Raw genomic sequence first — 23,673 nt, forward strand, 5'->3', positions numbered from 1 at the left:
CATACAGGTCTTTCACTTCTTTGGTTAGCGTTACCCCAAGATATTTTATGTTATTTGTGGTTATTGTAAAGGATGATGTTTCTCTGATTTCTTTCTCAGCCCTTTTATCATTTGTGTATAGGAGAACTACTGATTTGATTTTTTTAGTTGATCTTATATTCTGCCACATTATTGAAGGTGTTTATCAGCTGTAGGAGTTATTAGAATTTTTGGGGTCACTTATGTATACTATCATATTGTCTGCAAACAGCCAAAGTTTGACTTCTTCCTTTCCAATTTGCATCCCCTTGTCCTCCTTTTATTGTCTTATTGCTCTAGCTAGAACTTCGAGTATTATATTAAGTAAATATGGAGAGAATGGACAGCCTTGTCTTGTTCCTGATTTTAGTGGTATTACTTTGAGTTTCTCTCCATTTAGTGTGATGTTGGCTGTTGGCTTGCTGTATATTGCCTTTATTATGTTGAGGTATATTCTTTGTGTCCCTAGTCTCTCCAAGATCTTTATCATGAAGGGCTTTTAGATTTTGTTGAAGGCTTTTTCAGCGTCTAATGAGATGATCATATGTTTTTTTCTTTCGCTTTATTTATATGGTGGATTACATTGACAGATTTTCATATGTTGAACCATTCCTGCATCTCTGAGATGAAGCCTACTTGGTCATAGTGGATGATTTTTTTATGTGTTCTTGGATTAGGTTTGCCAGGATTTTATTGAGTATTTTTGCATCAATGTTCAAGAAGGACATTGATCTGTAATTCTCTTTCGTAGTGTGGTTTGGGTATCAGGGTAACTGTGGCCTCATAAGGAGTTTGGCAGTGTTCCTTCTGTTTCTATTGTGTTGGAACAGTTTGAGGCATATAGTTATTAGCTCTTCTTTAAAGATCTGGTAGAATTCTGCATTGAAACCATTTGACCCTGAGTTTTGTTGTTGTTGTTGTTGTGAGACTTTTGATGACTGCTTCTATTTCCTTAGGGGTTATAGATCTACTTAATTTATCTAGTCATGATTTAATTTTGGTATGTGGTACCTATCCAGAAAATTGTCCATTTCTTTTAGATTTTCCAATTTTGTGAAGTAAAGGTTTTCAAAGTATGACCTGATAATTCCCTGGATTTCCTCAGTGTCTGTTTTTATGTCTCCCTTTTCATTTCTGATTTTGTTAATTAGTATGTTCTCTCTCTTAGTTTGGATAAAGATTTGCCTATCTTGTTGTTTTTCTTGAAGAACCAACTCTGTCTTTCATTGATTCTTTGGTTTCTACTTTATTGATTTCAGCCCTCAATTTGATTATGTCCTGGCATGTACTCCTCCTGGGTGATTTTGCTTCTTTTTGTTTTAGAGCTTTCGGGTGTTTTCTTAATTTGATAGTGTGGTATTTCTCCAATTTCTTTTTTTAATATTTTATTTATTTATTACATATACAGTGTTCTACCTACATGCCAGAAGAGGGCACCAGGCTGAATTGTAGATGGTTGTGAGCCACCATGTGGTTGCCGGGAATTGCAGGACCCCTGGAAGAGCAGCCAGTGCTCTTAACCTCTGAGCCACCTCTCCAGCCCTCTCCAATTTCTTTATGTAGGTTTTAATTCTATGAACTTTCCTCTTAGCACTGCTTTCATGTCCCATAGGTTTGGGTATGTTGTGCTTTCATTTTCATTGAATTCTAGGAAATCTTTAATTTCTTTCTTTATTTCTTCCTTGACCCAGGGGTGATGCAAATGAGCATTGCTCAATTTCCATGAGTTTGTAGGCTTGAGTATTATTGTTGTTGAATTCTAACTTTAAGCCATGGTGATCTGACAGAATATGGGGGTTATTCCAATTGTTTTGTATCTGTTGAGGTTTGCTTTGTTACCAAGTATGTGGTCAATTTTAGGGAAGGTTCCATGAAGTTCTGAGAATAAGGTATATTCTTCTGTTTGTGGGTGGAATGTTCTATAGATGTCTGTTAAGTCCATTTGAGTCATGACATCTGCTAGTTCTCTTATTTCTCTGTTAAGTTTCTGTCTGGCAGACCTGTCCATTGGTAAGAGTGGGATGTTGAAGTCTCCTACTATTAGTATGTAGGATATGCAATTTAAGTTTTAGTAATGTTTCTTTTACATATGTAGGTTTTCTTGTATTTGGGGCATAGATGTTCATAATTGAGACTCCATCTTGATAGATTTTTTTCCTGTGATGGATATGAAGTGACATTCTCCATCTGTTTTGAGTGATTTTAGTTTGAAATCTATTTTGTTGGATATTAGGAAGCTACACCAGCTTGTTTCTTAGGTGCATTTGATTAGAAAATCTTCTCCAAACCCTTTACTATGAGGTAATATTTATCTTTGTGGTTGAAGCGTGTTTCTTGTATGCAGCAGAAAGATGGATTGTGCTTTTGTATTCACTCTGTTAGGCTGTGTCTTTTTACAGGGAAATTGAGTCCATTGAAATTAAGAGATATTAATGACCAGTAATTGTTAATTCCTGTTACTTTTCAGTGGTAGTGTCCATATGTTTCCTTTCTTTGGGATTTGCTGGTGTGAGATTATCTATTGCCTTAATTTCATGGGTGTAGCTAACTTCCTTGGATTGGTGTTTTCCTTCTGGTACTTTCTGTAAGGCTGGATTTCGATAGGTATTGTTTAAATCTGGTTTTGCCATGGAATATCTTGTTTTCTTCATTTATAGTGATTGAAAGCTTTGCTGAGTACAGTAGTCTGGGGTGGCATCCATAAATTGTGTCACCCATGGTGTTTTATCACAGCAAGAGAAAATGACTAATACATGTCTGCAGAACATTTAATTATATTTAAACTATAAGCCAAAATAAATCCTTCTTTATTTTTTTCTTTTTTTTATAGAGGAGCTCACTATGTAGACCAGGCTGGCCTGGAACCCAGAGAGATCCTCTGCCTCTGCCTCTGCCTCTGCCTCTGCCTCTGCCTCTGCCTCTGCCTCTGCCTCTGCCTCTGCCTCTGCCTCTGCCTCTGCCTCTGCCTCTGCCTCTGCCTCTGCCTCAAGACATCAGGTTGGCCTGGGCATGACTCAAGAAGGTTTTCTTGATAACTAATTGTATAGGAATACCCAGACCACTGTGAGAGGTGCCATTCCCTACAAGACCATGAACAATGGGCTCATTTGTTTCCCTGCACTTGACAGCACATGCAATGTGCCTAGCTGTTTGAGTTACTACCTTTACTTTCTCAAAATGATTATGTAACCTAGAGTTGTAAAGCGAAAGAAGTGCTTGTCCCCTAACTGCTTATTGTCAGGGTATTAGACACAGCAAAAGAAATTAAATTAAGCAGATGGCAAATGCTTTCCCTCAAATTATACACGTTCTTTGTTTAAGGTCCCATTCCCAGATATAAGATTGCCTTACCTCTTCCTTCTATTGTAGTCCTCTTGTCTAACTTCATGATTCATCTTAACAGACTAAGACATGAGAAGAAACAGAAACACATCGCTAGACACTGTGGTGACAGATTTCATTCTCCTTGGCTTGGCTCACCCTCCAAATCTAAGAGCCTTCCTCTTCCTGGTCTTCTTCCTCATTTACATCCTGACGCAGCTGGGAAACCTGCTCATTCTGCTCACTGTGTGGGCCGACCCCAAGTTGCATGCCCGTCCGATGTACATTCTTCTAGGTGTGCTCTCATTCCTTGACATGTGGCTCTCCTCTGTCATTGTTCCTCGAATTGTATTAAACTTCACTCCTGCCAGCAAGGCTATCCCATTTGGCGGCTGTGCAGCTCAACTATATTTTTTCCACTTCCTTGGCAGCACCCAGTGCTTCCTCTACACTTTGATGGCCTATGACAGGTACCTGGCAATTTGCCAGCCTCTTCGCTACCCTGTGCTCATGAATGGAAAGTTATGCACAATCTTAGTGGCTGGAGCTTGGGCTGCTGGCTCCATCCATGGGTCTATTCAAGTCACCCTGACCTTCCGGTTGCCCTACTGTGGACCCAACCAGATAGATTATTTCTTCTGTGACATTCCCGCAGTCTTGAGACTGGCCTGTGCTGACACAACAGTCAATGAACTTGTGACCTTTGTGGACATTGGGGTGGTGGCTGCCAGTTGCTTCATGCTGATCCTGCTCTCCTATGCCAACATAGTCCACGCCATCCTGAAGATCCGCACTGCTGATGGGAGGCGGCGAGCCTTCTCCACTTGCGGCTCCCATCTCACTGTGGTCACGGTCTACTATGTCCCCTGCATTTTCATCTACCTTCGGGCAGGCTCCAAGAGTCCCTTGGATGGAGCGGTTGCTGTGTTTTACACTGTTGTCACTCCATTACTGAATCCCCTCATCTACACCCTGAGAAACCAGGAAGTGAAGTCAGCTCTGAAGAGGCTAAGAGCAGGGAGAGGGAATGTGGATGGAGATAAGTAGCCACATGCACCACCATCACTGTCGTGTTTTTAACTACTGTCCATGTGACAAATGTTTAATACACAGATAATACTTTAGAATGAACTGGATGTAATTCTACTACAACAAATGCTCCTGGTACCCTACATAATCTCAATAATTTGCTAGTTATTTTATATGTTTTGATCCATTCCTCAGAAAAACACATATTTTATACAAATGTTGATGGTAAGGAGTGAATATCTAAGCAGGCTTAGGGAAAACAGGACTCAATTTCCTTCCATCCCTTTGCTGCAACCTAACTACCCAAGCTCTCGACATTCAGGATCACTTTGTGTGAGTCAAGACACATGTGTGCTCTCAGCATTCACTTAGGAACTCTTTTTTTAGAATATTTTTATTAATTTTTATTTATATTAAAAATGATCTTATTTTGCATACCAATCCCAATTCCCTCTCCCTCCCATCCTCTCTCTCCCCATCTCCTCCCACCCCCCATCCACTTCTCAGAAAGGGTGACGCTTCTCATGGGAGATCACCAAAGTCTGTCAAGTCATTTGGGGCAGGGCGTAGGCCCTCCCCGGTGTAACTAGGCTGAGAGAGTATCTCTCTACGTGGAGTAGGCTCCAAAAAGTCGGTTTATGCTCTAGGGATAAATACTGGTTCCACTGCCAGAAGGCCCCATAGACTGCCCAAGCCTCCCCCACCCCCAACTGACACCCATTTTCAGGAGGTCTAGTTCAGTCTTATGCTGGTTCCCCAGCTGTCAATCTGGAGTCCGTGAGCTCCTTGGGAACTCTTTAGAGCCTCTGAGTGTCCATTCAGTCTCTTTCCCTTCCCCATGTAGTCATACACCAAATTCTGTCCACTCTGCCACCAGGAATGCCCCTCAGGCTCCATATCACTCCATCCTTTACCACAGCAGTACCAGAAGTTCTTTTCTGAAATTGAAGACTAAATAGTTCATGTTTTTCCTTCTGAATATTCACCGGCTTTCCACTGTATAAGACAAAGGTGGGCTTTGGGCATAAATTCAAAGTCCTGCATATCCAATCCCAATGTTCTTCCCCTCTCAAAAATACCTCTGCCTCCTCATCTGGCTCATCCCCATTCATTGACTTACCTGCCATCCCCTAAACATTCTGTGTGCTTTCCCACAACTGAGACTTTGCTTTAGTCCCATAGCTAAATGTGCTTCATCCTCCTCCATGTTGGTTAGCTGATATTTTATGTTTCATTCAAGACCTGTAAAAAAAAATCTTAGTCCTGAAAAAGCTTTTCATAACTCTCTTGGTCATATCCTCTATCTTCTTCTCTGTATAACTACAGGTCTTAGAACTCTGAAACAGCACTCTTCCTTAGTAACCTATATACTGTATATATATACAGTAAGCATTCCTACCCTACCTAAAGGTAGGAATCCCGAAGAACAGAAAGCATGCTTCATGGCTGTTTGTGCTACAGCTTTATCAAATAGCCTTCCTATATACAAATGACAAAAACACTGAAAAACAAATTAGAGAAGCAATACCTTTCACAATAGCCTCCCTTCCCAAAAAAAAAAATCTTAGGGTAACTCCAACAGAGTAACTGAAAGAAAGACATGTATAATGAACACTTAAAGGCATGAAAGAAGATACAAGAAGATAGAAAGATTCTTCCATGCTCACGAATTAATAGTATTAATATAGCAAAAATGGCCATCCTACCAAAAGCAATCTACAAATTTAGTGACATCCCCATTAAAGTTACAAGTCAATTCTTCACAAAAATTGAAAAACAATTTTCAGCCTCATACGGAAAAACACAAAACCCAGGAGAGTTAAAACAATCCTGAATAATAAAAGAACTGCTGGGCCAGGCGTTGGTGGCGCACGCCTTTAATCCCAGCACTCGGGAGGCAGAGGCAGGCGGATCTCTGTGAGTTCGAGACCAGCCTGGACTACCAAGGGAGTTCCAGGACAGCCTCCAAAGCCACAGAGAAACCCTGTCTCGAAAGAAAAAAAAAAAAAAAGACTAAAAGAACTGCTGGAAATATCACTTTCCCCTATCTCAAACTGTATGTACTACAGAGTTATAGTAATAGAAACAGCATGGTATTGGCACAAAAACAGACACGTTAATTAATGGAATTGAATTGAAGACCCAGACATGAACCCACACACCTATGGAGACCTGATTCATAAGGAAGCCAAAAATACACAATGGAAAAAAGAAAGTATCTTCAGCAAATGGTTCTGGTCTAACTGGATGTATGCATGTAGAAGAATGCAAATAAACCCACGCTTAGCACCCTGCACAAAACTCCACTCCAGATGGATCAAGGACTTAACATAAGGGCAGAATCACTGAACCTTATAGGAAAGAAAGTGGGAACTAGCCTTGAAATCACTGGCACAGGAAAAGAATTTCTGATCAGAATACTGTTAGCATAGGCACTAAGATCAACACCATGAATAAATGGGACCTTGTGACAATGAGTTTCTGCATGACACTGCCATTCAGACAAAGAGGCAGCCTACAGATTGGGAAAATATTTTTATCAACTCCACATGTGATAGAGGACATTAAAAAAACTCAAAGAACTAGATATCATGAAAGCAAATTGGGGTACAGATATAAAAAATTCTCAAAAGAGGAAACTCAAATGGCTAAGAAATACTCAAATGTTCAACATCCTTAACCATCAGGGAAATGCAAATCAAAATTCCTTTGATATTTCATCTTACACCTGTCAGAATGGCTAAGATCAATAAAGCAAGTGACAGCTTATTCTGGCAATGATGTGGAGCAAGGGGACTTTCCTCCACTGCTAGTAAAACTACAGCCACTATGGAAATCAGTGTGGTGGTTCCTCAGGAAGATAGGAATCAACATACCCCAAGATCCAGCTATATCACTATTGAACATATACTCAAAGGAAAGATGCTTCATCCTACCGCAGAGACATTTGGTCAGACGTGTTCATTGCTGCCCTATTCATAAGAACCAGAAACTGGAAACAATCGAGATGCCCTTCAACAGAAGAATGGATGAAGACAGTATCCATTATGCAAAAAGTGAGAGATCTTAGAACACTCAGCCCTAAATGGAATGTCTCTCTCAAACTCTCCCCCGGAGTCAGAGAACACCATGGAAGAGGAGTCAGAAAGAGTATAAGAGCTAGAGGGAATAGAAGACACCAAGGAAGCAGTGTCTTCCAGACGCAACAGGACTGGAGCACATATGAACTCATACTGTGGCAGCAAGCCCAGCGCCTGCATGGGTCTATACAAGATGGAGTCCCAGAGCTGAAAGGTGAAGTGGACACAAGCTGCCACCCCTAACCCAGAATCTATCCCTTACTGAAAACTGCTCACAAAAGAAAAATTAGTTTCCTCCAATGGAGTCTCACTGGGTATACAAACAAACCACACTACATATTTACCCAAAGGACTTGACACCAGTGTATCATACAGACGCTTGCACATCGATGTTTATTCCAGCACAATTCACAGCACCTAAATTCCATGCCCATGACAAAGAAACTGTAGTATGGGGTAAACAGTGAAATCTACACAGCCATAAAGAAGAAAGTTATGTCAAATCCAAGAAAATGAATGAAACTATAAATCATCACATTGAAAGAACTCAGCCAATCTCAGAAAAACAAATATGTTACATTTTTCTCTCATTTATGGCTCCTACATTGCACATAGATTCAGTGTATGAGGAGGCAGGGGAAGGCGCACACCTTTAATCCCAACAATTGGGAGGCAGAGGCAGGCAGATGTCTGTGAGTCTGAGGCCAGCCTCGTCTACAGAGTGAGTTACAGGACAGTCGGGGATACACAAAGAGACCCTGTCTTCAAAAACAAAACAACAACAACAACAACAACAAAAGATACAATGTGCAAACTCATGGAGATTAAATATCTTATTGCTGAAAGATGAATGGATCAAATAATAAATCAAGGAAGACTCATAGCAATGAACACTTACAAGTAAAGATGAATAGACTAAAAGATAAACTGTGTGACTCAGTAAGCCACACTACAGCTTCCACAAGATTCTTCTTTTTCTGTTTTTGTGTTGTTTTGTTTGTTTCACTTGGTTTTTGTTTTGCTTCTGTTTTTTAATTTGGTTTTGATTTGGGGGAGGTTGCATGGGCAGAGAACAGATTCAAGGAGATAGGTGGGATTGGAAAACATGATATAAAATTCATATAGAATCAATATAAGGAAAAAATAAAATAAAAATTATTGCAAGAACCTTCCCGAACCCTCCAGGTGTAGTCAGGTCCCACGTCCAGGGCCCAGCCTAGACCGGCCGCCTCTGAATATGCTGCAGCCTTCCTCTAGAATCCCACTAGGACCCACCCTACCTGTCACTGACACACAGGCCCCTCCCACACCACATCAACCTCTGCTCAGCCAGATCCTCCATATTCTTTTCCAGGGTCTAGCCTAGAAATGAATGGAACTAGAAAAGCTTATATTGAGTGAGGTAAACCAGGCCCAGAAAGACAAAGATCACATGTTCTCTCCCATCTGAGGCTACTAGCTTTAAATCCTCAGCAGTGAAAACATATCCAGAAATAACCAAAGAGACCAAGAAAGTGTACAGGGACCATTACTGGGATGGGAGAATGGGGAACAATGGAGAGGTGAATGATAGGATACAGTTGTCTTGTCAGCTAAGTGGGAAGGGGTCTCTAATTAGGAAGTGGCAATAACTACAAAAAAAGAGGGGGCTAGGTTAATAGTGGGGATGTCTGAAAGGTCAGAAGGAATCATACTATTAACTATCTACCTTTAAGACAACTATAATACACGCATCTCTGTGTAAGTCCTCTCTTGAGTTGTTGGTCAGAGATGTCCAACAGACTTCCAAAACGTTACAGGTGATTGCTGTTGCCCTTGGTTGTCCCCAGATGTGGAAGCTAAGTCACTATCACTGAAGACATCCATGCACACTGGACGCAGAACTCATAGGACCCTGAGCTAGAGAGCGCCATGCAAGCTTCCAAATGAGAGAAGAAACCAACAGCCCTAGCGAGCTATGACTTCTATGAACTACAACATGACCAGCATGGCACCGTAACCCTAAGGGTGCGGTAGTAGTGCACATCCCTTGGCAGTAAGCAACAGGGACAAGAGGGAAATCATGCCTGGTACTGGAAACTACTCAGGTCTATTGGAATCATGGATCTTAGAGGAGAACCTACAGCCGCTGCTTTACTAAACCATCATATTCCCTAGCTACACCTAAATCTTTGTCCTTACACTCACAGATAAGTGTAGCCCTCGCCATTCAACAAGGAGATGTCTCTTTGCAACAAGTGGAGACCGTTATAGAAAACCACAACCAATCAAAACGCAGAGTTGTAGATGCCAGTCCCAGTGGATGCATCTACAGAACACTCAGCCCCTAAAGCTCAGGGACCACTGTGAAGAAGGTGGTGGGAAGATTGTAAGAGCCAGAGGATCAGGGCACTTGCTGTGAGGTTGTGTCTCCTACGAATTTCAGAAGCTACACCATCAAGTCTCACAAACACAACTGCTTAAACAGCTGGACAAGGGCAATAGACACCAAAGTGGACACAGGAAGGACCAAGAGGCCTCAAGACTACACAAAGAACTAGAGGCGGCCAGGGGTGCTCAGGGACGGAGAAATGGTCTTTCCCACGGTAGAGCATGTCAGTTGGTTATCCAAAATGCCAAACGGTTAGCCCCAAAAACATACGCACAAATAGCACTGTGGAGGGTCCAAGGAAACGCTGAAGGAAGACCCTGGACTCAAATGGTATGTAAAAACAAAGAGCGTTTATTATGCCACACGCAAGTGAGGTCATTCACCTGTACAAAATGGTGATGACCCCTGAGAGGCGTGGATAGGCTCTGCTCCTCTTAATCGTAGCTAAGGGGAGTTTCAGGAGCAATTAGGTCATCTCACACTTAATTGGTTAAGCAAGCATCAGTTACATTAGCATGTTTTTAATTAGCTGAGGTTTAGTGTTATCATTTTTGGACTCATCTGCGCTAGCTTGGCGGTGACTCAGAACGGGGCTGCTGGGTGTCCTTGAGATACTGTGGGGCTGACTTAAGCCCTCTGTTTTCTCCCTCGACCCCGAATGTAAAGTAATATAGCGGATAATTGACCCTTTGTTGGGAGAGCCACCTGTGTGTCCTTCTTGGAGAACTGAACCCTAAACTCAGTTGTAGAAGTGGGAGAGCTTAACCCCTTCATTTGTACAGACTGAGCAGATTCTACTTAGGAGTGGGTGGTGGTGGTTTGCGTGGGAAAGACAGCCAAAGGCTCACGTATTGGAATGCTTGGTCATTAGAGGGTAGCGCTACTTGACAGGGATCAGGAGGTGTGGCCTTATTGCAGGAAGTGAGTCGCTGGGCGTAGGTTTGGGGGTTTCAAAAGCTCAAGTCAGGCCCAGTGTCTGTCTTCTTCTTCCTGCTGCCTATGGATCTGGATACAAAATTCCTCCAGCACCGTGCTTCCTGACATGCTGATATTAGACTAAGCCTCTGAAACCGTAAACTTCAGTTAATGTTTTCTTTTATAAGAGCTGCCATTGTCATAGTGTCTCACTTCACAACAGTAGAACATTGACTAAAACAGTATGTAGCAATTAACGAAAAAAGAAGCCACAAATTTGAGTGTATGGAAGGCTTGGGGAGGTGGGGAGAAAGGAAAGAGGGAAAGGATGTAATTACATTATAATCTCAAAAAACAAAATATTTTTTTTTATTTTATAAAAGTGTTGCCGGGCAGTGCTGGCACACGCCTTTAATCCCAACACTTGGGAGGCAGAGGCAGGCGGATCTCTGTGAGTTCGAGGCCAGCCTGGTCTACAGAGTGAGTTCCAGGACAGCCTCCAAAACAATACAGAGAAACCCTGTCTCGAAAAACCAAAAAAAAAAAAAGTGTTTAAAAAGGAGGCTGGAGAGATGGCTCAGAGTTAGCACTGCCTGCTCTTCCAGAGGTCCTGAGTTCAATTCCCAGCAACCACATGATGGCTCATAACCATTTATAAAGAGATCTGATGCCCTCTTATGACCTGCAAACATACATGGAAGCAGAACACTTTGCATAATAATAAATAAATCTTGAAAGAAAGAAAGGAAGGAAGGAAGAAAGGAAGAAAGAAAGAAGACTGAGCCAGTAAGAACATTCCTCCATGGCCTCTGCTTCAGTTCCTGCCATTAAAAAAAAAAGTGTTTAAAAAAGAAAAACTGGCCTGGTGTGGTAATGCATGTCTTGTCCTGTCCCAGCAGAGGCAGGCGGGTCTCTGTGTGTCCAAGGCCAGCCTGGTCCACAGAGCAAGTTCCAGGACAGACAGGGATACACAGAGAAACCCTGTCTCAAAAAGAAAAGAAAAGAAAACAGAAGAGCAAAAGATGCAAAGTTGGGAGGGCAGGGAAGAGCGATATGATCAAAACATATAGTACAAAAGTAGAAACTCGCAAATAACTAGTAAAAATAAATTTCAATAAGCTAATAAATATTAAATCAAAAAAGATATTGTGTGTGTGAATAGTACAAGCAAATTTGTCTAGAAGACAAATGAAGTTGTTGAGAGTGGGAATCAGGAACAAGAGAGTAGAAGATATGGGGAAATGTATTCAATTTTTGTATACTTGCAAAAACCTGAATAGATAAATACATTTAATGAGATAAACAGATTGTGAATCTCATAGAGAATTACTTGAAATACTGTACATAGGGGCCACCAAGTCTGATACCTGACTTGGCTTCCCAGAACCCACAGTGTAGAGAAAATTCACTCCCAGAAGTTGTCCTCTGAACTACACAGGAGCACCTAACATCTGCTCTGGACCATACATGTACACAAAGGCAAAACAAATAAATATAAAAACATGTGTAACTACATTTCACTTGATAGATGGATGGGAAGACCTAGTCAACACTAGGGGTGGTGACCACATCTATAATCCTGGCTACTTGAGGGGTAGAGGCAGGAGGGTCAGGATTTCAAAATTAGTTTCAATTACCTGAAACCCAGTAGCAAAAACCAAATAAACTATAAAATAAACATCTTCAGTAGCCTGGAGACCTGAGAGTCAGGTAATGCTTCTCGTAGTCTGTGAAGATCTACCATAGTACCTTAGTCATTCAAAAAAAAAAAAAAAACCTGAATTCCTGGTATGTGAAAGTGCTAATAAAAACATTCTCCACCTTTAACAGCCGTACTCCTCTCCTCCTCCTCTTCCTTTTTCTCTTCCCCCTTCCTCCCCCTCCTTCCTCTTCCTCCACCTACTCCCACTCCTCACACTTCCTCCTTCCCCTCTTCTCCCTCCAACTTCAAAACCTGTTCTGAGAGGGAAAGGAAACCACAGTCACAAAGTCATCAAGCCCTGATAAGCCCCAAAGACCTTATCCCCCCTGGTCTTACAACGCTGGAGAAACCCAGAAAGGCAGGCCATCTCCCAGGAGACAGATTACAGACATGAGAGCTGCCTTCTCACTGGGGTGCTGTTACAACAGTCCCCACACTGAAAATCTCACACACGAAAGTGCCTCTGGGGGGGAAACAAAGCAAAAACAGACCACAGCCGGGACCACCTTCAGTACCAGCCTCAATCTTCCGCAGCCCCCAAGGAAAGGTGAGAAGAAGTCCTACAAATAATAAATACCCCCACTACCAGCCAGGCAGTCCGTTACTTTGGTCCAGGCAGAGCTGGGTCTTCTCCCATCCGCTCCTCACACTGAGGACCCTGTGGGATGGAGAACTCTCTCCAGCAAGAGTGCACCCCTTCTCTCAGACTGTAAAACGGCCTTCTTCGGTGGATGCTGGCACCTCCTGAGGAGAGACCCCCACGCTCCCACACCAGCACGGTAGGAGTCCCGTCCCTCAGAGTCATCTGGAGGCTTGGCTAATGGAGAGGGTGCCAAAGAAACAGCACAGTGCTCGCAAATACCTGAGCTTCAGACACAGGCGAAGGTTGCGGCAAAGCCGTAAGGCGTGTCTCCTCTTACTCTGTTCTTTAGTTATTGGGCATGCTTTTCTTTCTGCTCTCCAACAACGTTTCCTTCTGTGAAATCACAGGACGCTGCCTCTCCTGCTGTCACTGGCTACATCTTTCAGCAAAGCTCTTCCTTAGGAGCAACAGTCATCGACTGCCATCTGTGTGAGCCCGGGAGGGCGACAGTGTGTTGGAGTCTGTAGTGAGTCCACGTGTGATCCTTGTGGTCCACATCAAGTCATTGCCCCCAGCCCCACCCAGAATTTGAAGGTGATATTAAGCAAGTTGGAATCTGGTGGTTCTGTTAGTGAATATTTTAAATGGATAATCCAGAATGTTACTAACAGCTTCATAGCCTTTTCTGTTTTGTTTTTGGTGGTGTTGTTACTGCTGCTACTGTTCGTTTTCGTTTTTTGGTTTTTGGTTTGTTTGTTTCGTTTGTTTTAAGAGAGTGTCTCACTAGATAGTTACTGAATTATAACTCATTTTGTAGACCAGGCTGGCCTCAAAGTCACAGAGATCCGCCTGCCTCTGCCTCCTGAGTGCTGGGATTAAAGGTGTGCGCCGCCACCACAACTAGCCCTCAGGCTTCACATTCTTTTTGGAATGTGTTAGTTTCTTGTCTCATATTTTATTACAATACTTTCTCATTGCACACATGCACACACACACACTTATTCATTGTAATACAGTTCATCTTTAGATTATCTTTTGTTAAAAAGCTTTATTGTAAAATTCAGAAAAGGGGCAAGAGTGAGACATGTAAGTAGAGTTAGGAACTAACAAATCCTTGCAAATTAAAGGATGATACAAACCAAGAAAGTTACGTTGCATCACTGATAGTTGCTAGTGAGAAAGTTTCAAACACGCCGTCTAAATTATGTAACTCTGAGGCTGTGGGTGGGGACAGGTGTGTGGAATCCCAGTGCTTGCTCCCTAGAGACAGGTGAGCAGGAGCTCAAGGCTAGACAGGGATACATGTGCCCTGTCTCAAAAAAAATTTTATGCCAGGTGGCGGTGGCACATGCCTTTAATCCCAGCACTTGGGAGGCAGAGGCAGGCGGATCGTTCAAGGCCAGCATCTCAGGCTTTTTAACTTGGTTTCTGGAAATTGAACTCAGGTCATGAGGCCACATGAATACCAATTCTGTCCACTGAGTCATCTAGGTTTTGAGACTGTTAGACTCTGACTCTTTAAATTCATTATTCAAACCGATGCTTTATTAAATTATTTTGGATTGCTATTTGTGGGTATTCAGTAAAACAGAAAACTTCTGGGCAGGCAACCACAAGGCATGGTTGGAAGCTATACCCCATTATCCAGCTGTGAGATTTCTCGGTTATTTAACTTCTGGGGAATCACAAGAACGTTACCTGGATGCAGATGATATTATTACTCTATAAACTGTCTTGTTTTGCTTTGTTTTTTTCTAATTTTGTTTTCAACTAAAATATTTGCCCATTTTTCTCTCTCATATCTCCAGCCATTCCTATGACCTCCCTAAAATGCATGGCCTCTTGTTCTTCAATTAATATATATTAGCCAGGCGGTGGTGGCACACGCCTTTAATCCCAGCACTCGGGAGGCAGAGGCAGACGGATCTCTGTGAGTTCGAGGCTGGGCTCCAAACAATACAGAGAAACCCTGTCTCGTAAAAACAAAAAAAATTAATATATATTATATTAATATGTAATATAATATATTATATATTAGTCTATGATTTTTCTACTGCACTCCAATGAGGGAGAGGCTGCAGTGTTACTGTCTCGGTGCTGAGTCTGAAGCCAGAGCATTGCATATACTTCTCTATGGAGCCTCAGCTCCACCCAAATGAGGCTTCACCAGGAATTGGTTTCTTTCCCTTTCTGCCATGCTTCTTCCTTCCTCTCTCCCCTCAATTCTCTGCTCTTCCCTCCTTCTTCATCTCCCCATGTCTGTCCTTGAAAGGCATTAAATTGTCTCAGGCGAACCATGTCTGGGGATATTAATAAATCAAACTACATCATAGAGTTGTTGCTCTATAGATAACAACCTTCATTCTTAAAAATCTATGACAGCCGGGCATTTGTGGCACACGCCTTTAAGACCAGCACTCGAGAGGCAGAGGCAGGTGAATTTCTGTGAGTTCAAGGCCAGCCTGGTCTACAGAGCGAGTTCCAGGACAGCCTCCAAAACAATACAGAAAACCCTGTATCAAAAAAACAAAAAAAGGGCTGGAGAGGTGGCTCAGAGGTTAAGAGCGCTGCCTGCTCTTCCAGAGGTCCTGAGTTCAAGTCCCAGCAACCACATGGTGGCTCACAACCATCTGTAATGAGATCTGGTGCACTCTTCTGATATTTAGGGATACATGGAGGCAGAATGCTGTACACATAATAAATAAATCTTTAAAAAAAATCTATGACAATGGCCATGACCCAGAGGGAACAGCATTGACAGTCAGAGGGGAAGGGAAGCTTACCTATTCATATTTATAATTAACTGAGAAGAAAAAGAAATAAATGACAGGAAAATCTTGCACCTAGAATGGCTTCACGTCAAATAGACATTCAGTGTTACAAATAGGACTGTGTCCTTCATTGCTCCTAGTAAGAAGCCCTGTCATCCAAGGACAGGCTTAAGAAATAACTGTTCTCTCCAGCTCTGTGTGGGTGGGCTGCAGTTCACACTGAGAATGAACTACAACTCACTAGCAATGGTAACTTCTGCACAAGAAATTACTCCTTCTGGACAGTAAAGAACATTCTCCACTGGGGTGTAACTCAGGATAGACCCTTGCCTCCCATACCTAAGAGCCTGGATCCAATGCTCAGCACTGGGGTTAGAAGAGGAGGAGGGAGGGGGGAAGAAGGACGAGGAAGAAGAAACTAACATTCCCTAACATAAAAAAACAGTGTGACAACTGTCTAATTGTGGGTCCACGGGACCTGATACATTCTTCTGGCTTCCATGGGCACCGGTCATGCAAGTGGTGCACATATGTACCTTCAGACAAAGCATTCAGATACATCAAATAAACATTAATAAATCTTTTTAAAAAATAGTGTGAAGGACTGGAGAGATGGCTCAGAGATTAAAAGCACTGACTGCTCTACCAGAGGTCCTGAGTTCAATTCCCAGCAACCACATGGTGGCTCACAACCATCTGTAATGAGATCTGGTGCCCTCTTCTAGCCAACAGGCTACATGCAGACAGGACACTGTATACATAATAAATAAATCTTTTTTAAAAATAGTGTGAAAAGTAAGAATTTAGGGAAATAGCCGGGCGTTGGTGGCGCACGCCTTTAATCCCAGCACTTGGGAGGCAAAGGCAGGCAGATCTCTGTGAGTTCGAGGCCAACCTGGTCTACAAGAGCTAGTTCCAGGACAGCCTCCAAAGCCACACAGAAATCCTGTCTCGAAAAACCAAAAAAAAAAAAAAAAAAAAGAATTTAGGGAAATATGTAACAGGGAACAGGGGAGTGAAGACACAGATTCAGAAAGAAAATGGAGTGAAACTGGATCAATATATCCTCATTACTACCTAAAGGAAAAGGCCGTGTATCTAAAGAGAGTGTGGAAGTGTCCCTCACAAAGTGGTAGTTTGCCAGACCAAATGCCTCAGAACTTCAACAGCCCAGATTAAATATGTTGTATCAAATTCCCTTTGCCCCTAAGATAGGTGGTGGCAGCGCACATCTTTACTCTGAGCACAAGGGAAACAGAGGCAGGAGGATCTCTGTGAGTTTGAGGCAAACCTGGTCTACAGAGTGAATTCCAAGACAGCCAGAGCTGTTACACAGAAAAACCCTGTCTCAAAAAAAAAAAATCCTGGGCTGGGGAGAGGGCTCAGTGGTTAAGAGCACTGACTGCTCTTCCACAGGTCCTGAGTTCAATTCCCAGCAACCACATGGTGGCTCACAACCGTCTGAAATGAGATCTGGTGCCCTCTTCTGGCGTGCAGGTAGAACACTGTATACATAATGAGTAATAAAATCTTTTTTTTTAATCCCTTTGCTCCCACTCAAAATAAAGAAACATAAACACAGTTCCTAATTTTATTTCTAATAATGACCAAGTAAGTGTCCAGGTAGTAGACTCACCATTTCAGTCACAGCAATGAGCTGTCTTAGTGTTCCTTTGGTTTATCATTCTCTTAGGTACTGGAATGGTGCCAAATGATTTCCCAGAGTCTTATTGAGGAAAAGACATGGCCGACTAAGCCTTCTAATTGTAAACACAATAACGCTATGACTCAGGAGCCCCAGAAAGCTAGAACACCAGTGACATGCAGATTACCCAAGCACACTTAACGAGGTGACGCTGCTGGCCTAGTTGGGAACGTACCACAGAACTGAAATGGGAACCTAGGCCCAGCTTGGCTCATCGAGTTTGGAGAGTATGTAGGGAAATTGGAATCGGTAACTCACTAACACAGTGTTCCCTTTCTGAAGCGCAGTTGTCACAGTTTACCTGTGTTAGCCTGTTGGCTTTCATTTCTTTTCTTTGTTTTCTCAGCCAGCTCAGGCTGGCTCAGACTCTCTATGTGCCTGACGAAGATCTTCCAATCCTGATCCTCCTGCCTCTACCATTGAAGTGCTGGAAATAAAGGTAACCTTGAACTATCATGATATTTTTAGATTTGTGTGGCTTCTTAATAAAAATTAACTGCCACGATTTGGTCATTATAATGTGATTGTCAGCATGTGCTACAAAAGGAGAAAGAGAGAGACAGAGAGAGAGAGACAGACAGAGAGAGAGAGAGACAGACAGAGAGACAGAGAGAGAGACAGAGACAGAGAGAGAGACAGAGAGAGAGAGACAGAGAGAGAGAGTATGGTCACGTCTCCACAGAACTTCCCCACCACAGCCCCAGGTTCCCTCAGTCTCCCTTCTTCAGTCCCCTCACTTCCAGGCCACCTATGCTAACCCCTACTTGTCTGTCCTCTAGGTAACATATCTCCCAAAGATGGAAAGAGTCAACTACACACTCTTGACTGAGTTCATCCTGACAGGAGTTCCCCACCCTCCCAGGCTAAGGACATTCCTCCTTGTGTTCTTTGTGCTAATCTACCTCCTGACTCAGGTGGGGAACCTACTCATCCTGGTCACTGTCTCTGCAGACTCACAGCTCCATGCACGGCCCATGTACATCTTCCTCGGTGCCCTCTCCATCATCGACATGGGCATCTCTACCATCATTGTCCCCCGGCTGATGTTGAACTTCACTCCAGGCGTTAAGCCCATCCCATTTGGGGGCTGTGTGGCTCAACTTTATTTCTATCACTTTCTGGGCAGCTCCCAGTGTTTCCTCTACACCACAATGGCCTATGACAGGTACCTGGCAATATGTCAGCCCCTGCGTTACCCAGTACTCATGTCTGCTAAGCTGAGTACTTTGCTGGTGGCTGGGGCTTGGGTGGCTGGCTCAATCCACGGAGCAATCCAGGCCATTCTAACCTTCCGCTTGCCCTACTGTGGTCCCAACCAGGTAGATTACTTCTTCTGTGACATTCCTGCAGTTTTGAAGCTAGCCTGTGCTGATACCACAGTCAATGAGTTGGTGACCTTTGTGGACATCGGAGTGGTGGTTGCCAGTTGTTTCTCCCTGATCCTTCTCTCCTACATCTATATCATCCGGGCCATCCTGAGAATCCGCACGGCTGACGGACGGCGAAGGGCCTTCTCAACATGCGGAGCCCATGTGACTATTGTCACCGTCTACTATGTGCCCTGCGCCTTCATCTACCTGCGACCTGACAGCCACAGTGTCTTGGATGGGGCGGCCGCTCTCTTCCCCACAGCCGTCACTCCTTTCCTCAACCCCCTCATCTACACTCTGAGGAACCAGGAGGTGAAGCTGGCCTTGAGGAGAATGATAGGAGGCCAGAGGGCTAAGAGTGAGGTGTGAAGACCTCTCCTCTACTGACGAGACACACGGGTTTCAGCTTGGGTTTCACAAGGCTTCCTTCTTGGGTTTCCTCAACTACGTAGACACACGGATTCGTACAATGAGAGGAAACATGGATGAAGACAAAAACACGACTTCCTAGGAGTTTCCCAGTTTCTGTTCCACACAAACAGCTCCCAGGTGCCACAGGAGTAGACAGTAACACACAATTACCCAACCAGGCCGGCACACTTGACATTCTTAAAGCATCCGATGAGACTTTGGTGTCCTGGTTATCATCAGTTAAGTCCTTCTACTATAGTCTGCAGTTCCCAGTTCAATATATGCCTCAAGACCATGTGTTAGACAAGGAACTTTAGGGATGCTTGCTGGCTTCCTAACAGGCCTTACTGGGGATTCCCTGTGGCCACCCCAGGTAGGCAAATGGGTGAAGAGGGTCTCTTGCCTGCTTGAGGAATAAACCTTCTCTTGAAATGGTGCTTTTTCAAATTAAACAACCCAGAAGACAGAGTGCAATGTGGTCTTTTCAAATAATATATTTCTCAATGCCCAAAGGAAAAGCCTATTGTGAAATTTTACGTGAAGAGAAAACTAGGAAGTGGACCAGAGCACCTTTGTAATTAGTGCAAAGGAGCACCTCATGGTCTATGTGAGATGAACAAGCTCTCACTGAGTTGCCATGGCCTACAAGTGTGAGCAAATTTCGTGGGACCTCTGGCTTGGGCCCATGAGCACCTACATATTTTGCTATGTTTCTGTTTTGTCCTCTAGCTTTTCAAGTTGAATAGTCACTATATCCACATGGTGAAAGCTCAGCGCCTACACTGCCGAGTCTCTCAGTTAATCTTGGTCCTATGAATGTTCATCCCCAAGGGACTCACCACTAGTTCATCTAACTCTGCAAATAGACAGAACCTAACCTTCCCCCTGAGATGAGGCTAATCCTCAGTGTTTTGCTCAGAAAACAGGCAGTCCACCAAGCATCAGATTCCTCCCACCGTAATGTACTTATACACTCTCCTTTCCATATTTGCTATATGGATGAATAATACATTATAAAAATAAGTTTAAGGTCAGGCAGTAGTGGAACATGCCTTTAATCCCAGCACTCGGGAGGCAGAGGCAGGTGGATCTCTGTGAGTTCGAGGTCAGCCTGGTCCACAGAGCAAGTTCCAGGACAGCCTCCAAAACCCTGTCTCAAAAAAAAAAAAAGAGCCGGGCGTTGGTGGCGCACGCCTTTAATCCCAGCACTCGAGAGGCAGAAGCAGGCGGATCTCTGTGAGTTCGAGACCAGCCTGGACTACCAAGCGAGTTCCAGGACAGCCTCCAAAGCCACAGAGAAACCCTGTCTCGAAAAACCAAAAAAAAAAAAAAAGAAAGAAAGAAGAAAGAAAGAAAGAAAGAAAGACCCCCAAAAAAGGGAAAAAAGACATGTAATAGTTGTTTTGTGTGTCTTTATTATGTCTAACAATGATCTCCAGTTTCATCGTTTTCCTGAAAATGTCATAATTTCACCTTTTCATCACCTTTTGCAAGCATGAGGCTCTTTGTGGGATCTCCAGCGTCCCTACACACCCCCCAAAAAGATTTTTTTGGATTAGAAAAGAAGCCATCAGGCCAGGCAGTGGTGGCACACACCTTTAATCCCAGCACTCGGGAGGCAGAGACAGGTGGATCTTTGTAAATTCAAGGCCAGCCTGGTCTACAGAGCAAATTCCAGGACATCGGGGACTACACAGAGAAACCTTGTCTCAAAAAACCAAAAGAAGAAAAAGAAAAATATATTTTAACTGTGTGTGTGTGTGTGCTTGTGTGTTGGAGTATGTGCGTGTAAATGGAGCTGTCTATGGGAGCCTGAGGCTTTAGATCTCTAGGAGCTGGAGTTAGAACCAGTTGTGAGCCGCCCGGTGAGCAAGCTGGAAACAGAATCCAGGTCCTCTGCAAGAGCAGTACACCGTCTTAACTCGAAGCCATCTCTCCAGTCCTTAATACAATGTTTAACTCCTAGTATAATTTATGCTAAGGATGTGTCAAATGTATCAGCTGCGCTTTCCTAGGCAAGAGGCAGAAACTTCAGATGTTTTCTTTAATTAGGTCGTCTCTGGGTGGTAGTTTGACATTTCTACCACCAGGTGGCAATGTCCTACTGCCTTCCACCTACTCACTGGGCAAGCCGAAGTCGGCTTAGCCCCTTCTGAATACACACGTAAACACTTGCTCAACGTGAGAGAATACAGGGCAAACGCAGGCAGTCTAGCAGCGGCTGCCTCTTCCTCCCTTTTTTTTTCCCCCTCAGTCTTTGGTTTCCATAGGAACCAGTGTTTGACAGGCATCTCGGAAACGTTTGCGCTTCTCCCGGCTTCTGAGCAAAAGTAGAAACAGCAATCTTTGAAAACTGGAGAGAACGCGGTAAAATGAACCAGAGATGCCTAGGGCCACAGGAGGCATGGTGGGAAGGCTGCACAGAGAGCTGTGAAAGGCAGATAATGCTCTCTGGCACAAAAAAGAAAAGGGGGAAACTTGGTATTTGGCTTACTTCTGTGGGGGCGCCGTTCAGTTGTTTGGATTTTTTTTTCCTCTTATTTTTTTTTTTAAAGGAATTGTTTTGTTCTTTAGCTCTCATGGCCTGGCTGGCCAGCCACTAAAGTACCCAATAGACCCAAGAGACTCTCGGTCGATGGTAGAATTCACCTTCTGAGGTAGAACAGGAAAATACGTTTACTGAGTACACTGAACACCTGACATTGACCCTCGGCCCCGCCCCGCCCCCCACCCTCCTGTGCACACAGACACACACCTAACAACAGGTTTCCAAGTCTTACCCTGTGAAGTCTTTGTGATCTGCCTTTAATCTAAGCAGTGTTCTCTGCAGCTAGGAGTGAATTTTCCTTTCCCTAAAGATGAGAGGACCCGTTGGTTGCCTACCCCGGACAGCAGCTAGCAGATGCGGGGAGCTTCGAAGACTGCCAGGCCCTAGGCCAAAAGCTTTCACTGAATTCTGTTAAACCTCCACCACGATCCTGGAAAGTAAGTGCTAATAGCCTGAATTTGCATAGGAAGAAACCAAGACCCATAGAAGTTAAATAAAATGCCTAAGGTCATGAAGGTGTAAAGTGGTGGCAATTTAAATGTAAATCTAAGCCAGGCTACAGAGTAGTCATTGTGTCTAGAGGAGATCTGTTTGTAAATAAATGTGCTAGAGTTCCAGTTTCGTCATTTATGGCTTGTTACTTTAAGCCAATATAAAGGAGAATGCTGGATATCTGTATAAGCTATGGGGAAAAAAACTGTCTCTCACATAATGTACCTGTTTTCCAAGGGCTATTTCTTCATCCTCTTTTCTTTCAGACTCCCACTAACTAACACACACACACACAAAGTCGTTGAACAAGATATAATCAGGTCATTGAGTGTGTCCCACGTCATGTCCAGTCTCTGTCCCCAAATCCACCGTCCGTCCCCTCACCTCTGTCTACTTCTTCATGTCCCCGCTACCCTGTCCACAAGTGCTATCAAAGCCAGGCCTGTTAGCTCACTCCAGTAATCGAAGCACCTAAGAAACTGAGGCAGGCAGATTGTCGTTTGGTTCAAGGTCAGCCTGGGCTACACTGTGAGTTCCGGGGCAGCCTGGGTTAAAAAGTCATCCTGCTCTCTTCTACCAACTGTCACTGCCTCCAGAACTTCTTGTCTTGCCCTTTAGGACACCTCAAAAAGAATTCTCTACCTGCTTACAGGGAGAGTCCCCCTGGTTTCTCAGAAGTATGTATGCAAGTATCCCTGAGAAAGTGCCGGTGGTCACGGAATTTATGAACTGAGCAAACACTAAGCGCTCACTCACTGAAGGCTCACTCTGCACGGTGGCACCCATCACTCTCACCTAATGCTAACGGGTGGTGGTGGTGGAGACTGGGTGCTGGAGATTTAACTCAGAGCTTTGTATACGCAAAGCTCACTGCTACAATGTTAAAATCACAACAGGCTAGTCTACTTTTGCTCTTAGCCAGGGACCCAGAGGCAGTCCAGCCCTTTTCGGATACCTGCCTCTCCCTGTGGAGGACAGAGCTGTGACACAGCTGAAGTAGCAAAGCCTTAGACCTTTCTTTTCTTTTTCTCTGCTTCCCTCTTTATCTCCCTTTTCTCCTGCTTTTCCAGTTTCTGTTTAGTTGGTTGGTGGGGGGAGGGTGTTGTTTTGTTTTCTTCTGTTTGAGACAGGATCTCACTCTGTAACCACGATTGGCCTAGAACTCACTATGTAGACCAGGCTGCCCCCACTCAAACTATATGCTTTTTGTTTTTTGTTTTTTGTTTTTTTTTTTTTGGTTAGTTGGTTGGTTTTGGTTTTTTTTAAAGATTTATTTATTTATTACACATACAGTGTTCTGCCAGAAGAGGGTACCAGATTGAATTGGGGTACCAGATTGAATCGTAGATGGTTGTGA

The 23,673-nt window shown here is 43.6% G+C and overlaps 2 protein-coding genes across 3 annotated transcripts; both read left to right on the top strand.

Annotated features, from left to right (window-relative positions):
* The first annotated feature begins 348 nt into the window (after positions 1–348).
* On the top strand, positions 349–4,463 carry LOC121136376 (olfactory receptor 10G2-like). 2 transcript variants are annotated; one of them, XM_040736714.1, is made up of 2 exons: positions 349–364; positions 3,458–4,463. In XM_040736714.1, the coding sequence occupies exons 1-2, from the start codon at positions 349–351 to the stop codon at positions 4,384–4,386; spliced, it is 945 nt and encodes a 314-aa protein (XP_040592648.1). In that variant the 3' UTR covers positions 4,387–4,463. The 2 variants fall into 2 exon arrangements, with proteins under 2 accessions (XP_040592648.1, XP_040592647.1); XM_040736713.1 differs by lacking the exon at positions 349–364 and having other exon boundaries at positions 3,430–4,463.
* A 13,829-nt stretch (positions 4,464–18,292) lies between these two features.
* Positions 18,293–19,694, top strand: LOC121136378 (olfactory receptor 10G3). Its single transcript, XM_040736717.1, has one exon. The coding sequence runs from the start codon at positions 18,293–18,295 to the stop codon at positions 19,232–19,234; it is 942 nt and encodes a 313-aa protein (XP_040592651.1). The 3' UTR covers positions 19,235–19,694.
* Positions 19,695–23,673: the final 3,979 nt, after the last annotated feature.

This window comes from Mesocricetus auratus, unplaced genomic scaffold (assembly GCF_017639785.1).
Source record: "Mesocricetus auratus isolate SY011 unplaced genomic scaffold, BCM_Maur_2.0 Super-Scaffold_100066, whole genome shotgun sequence".
Classification (NCBI taxonomy): domain Eukaryota; kingdom Metazoa; phylum Chordata; class Mammalia; order Rodentia; family Cricetidae; genus Mesocricetus; species Mesocricetus auratus.

Excerpts from the sequence above, each read along its gene's own strand:
- LOC121136378 (XM_040736717.1), top strand. The coding sequence starts at position 18,293 with ATGGAAAGAGTCAACTACACACTCTTGACTGAGTTCATCCTGACAGGA.
- LOC121136376 (XM_040736713.1), top strand. The coding sequence starts at position 3,430 with ATGAGAAGAAACAGAAACACATCGCTAGACACTGTGGTGACAGATTTC.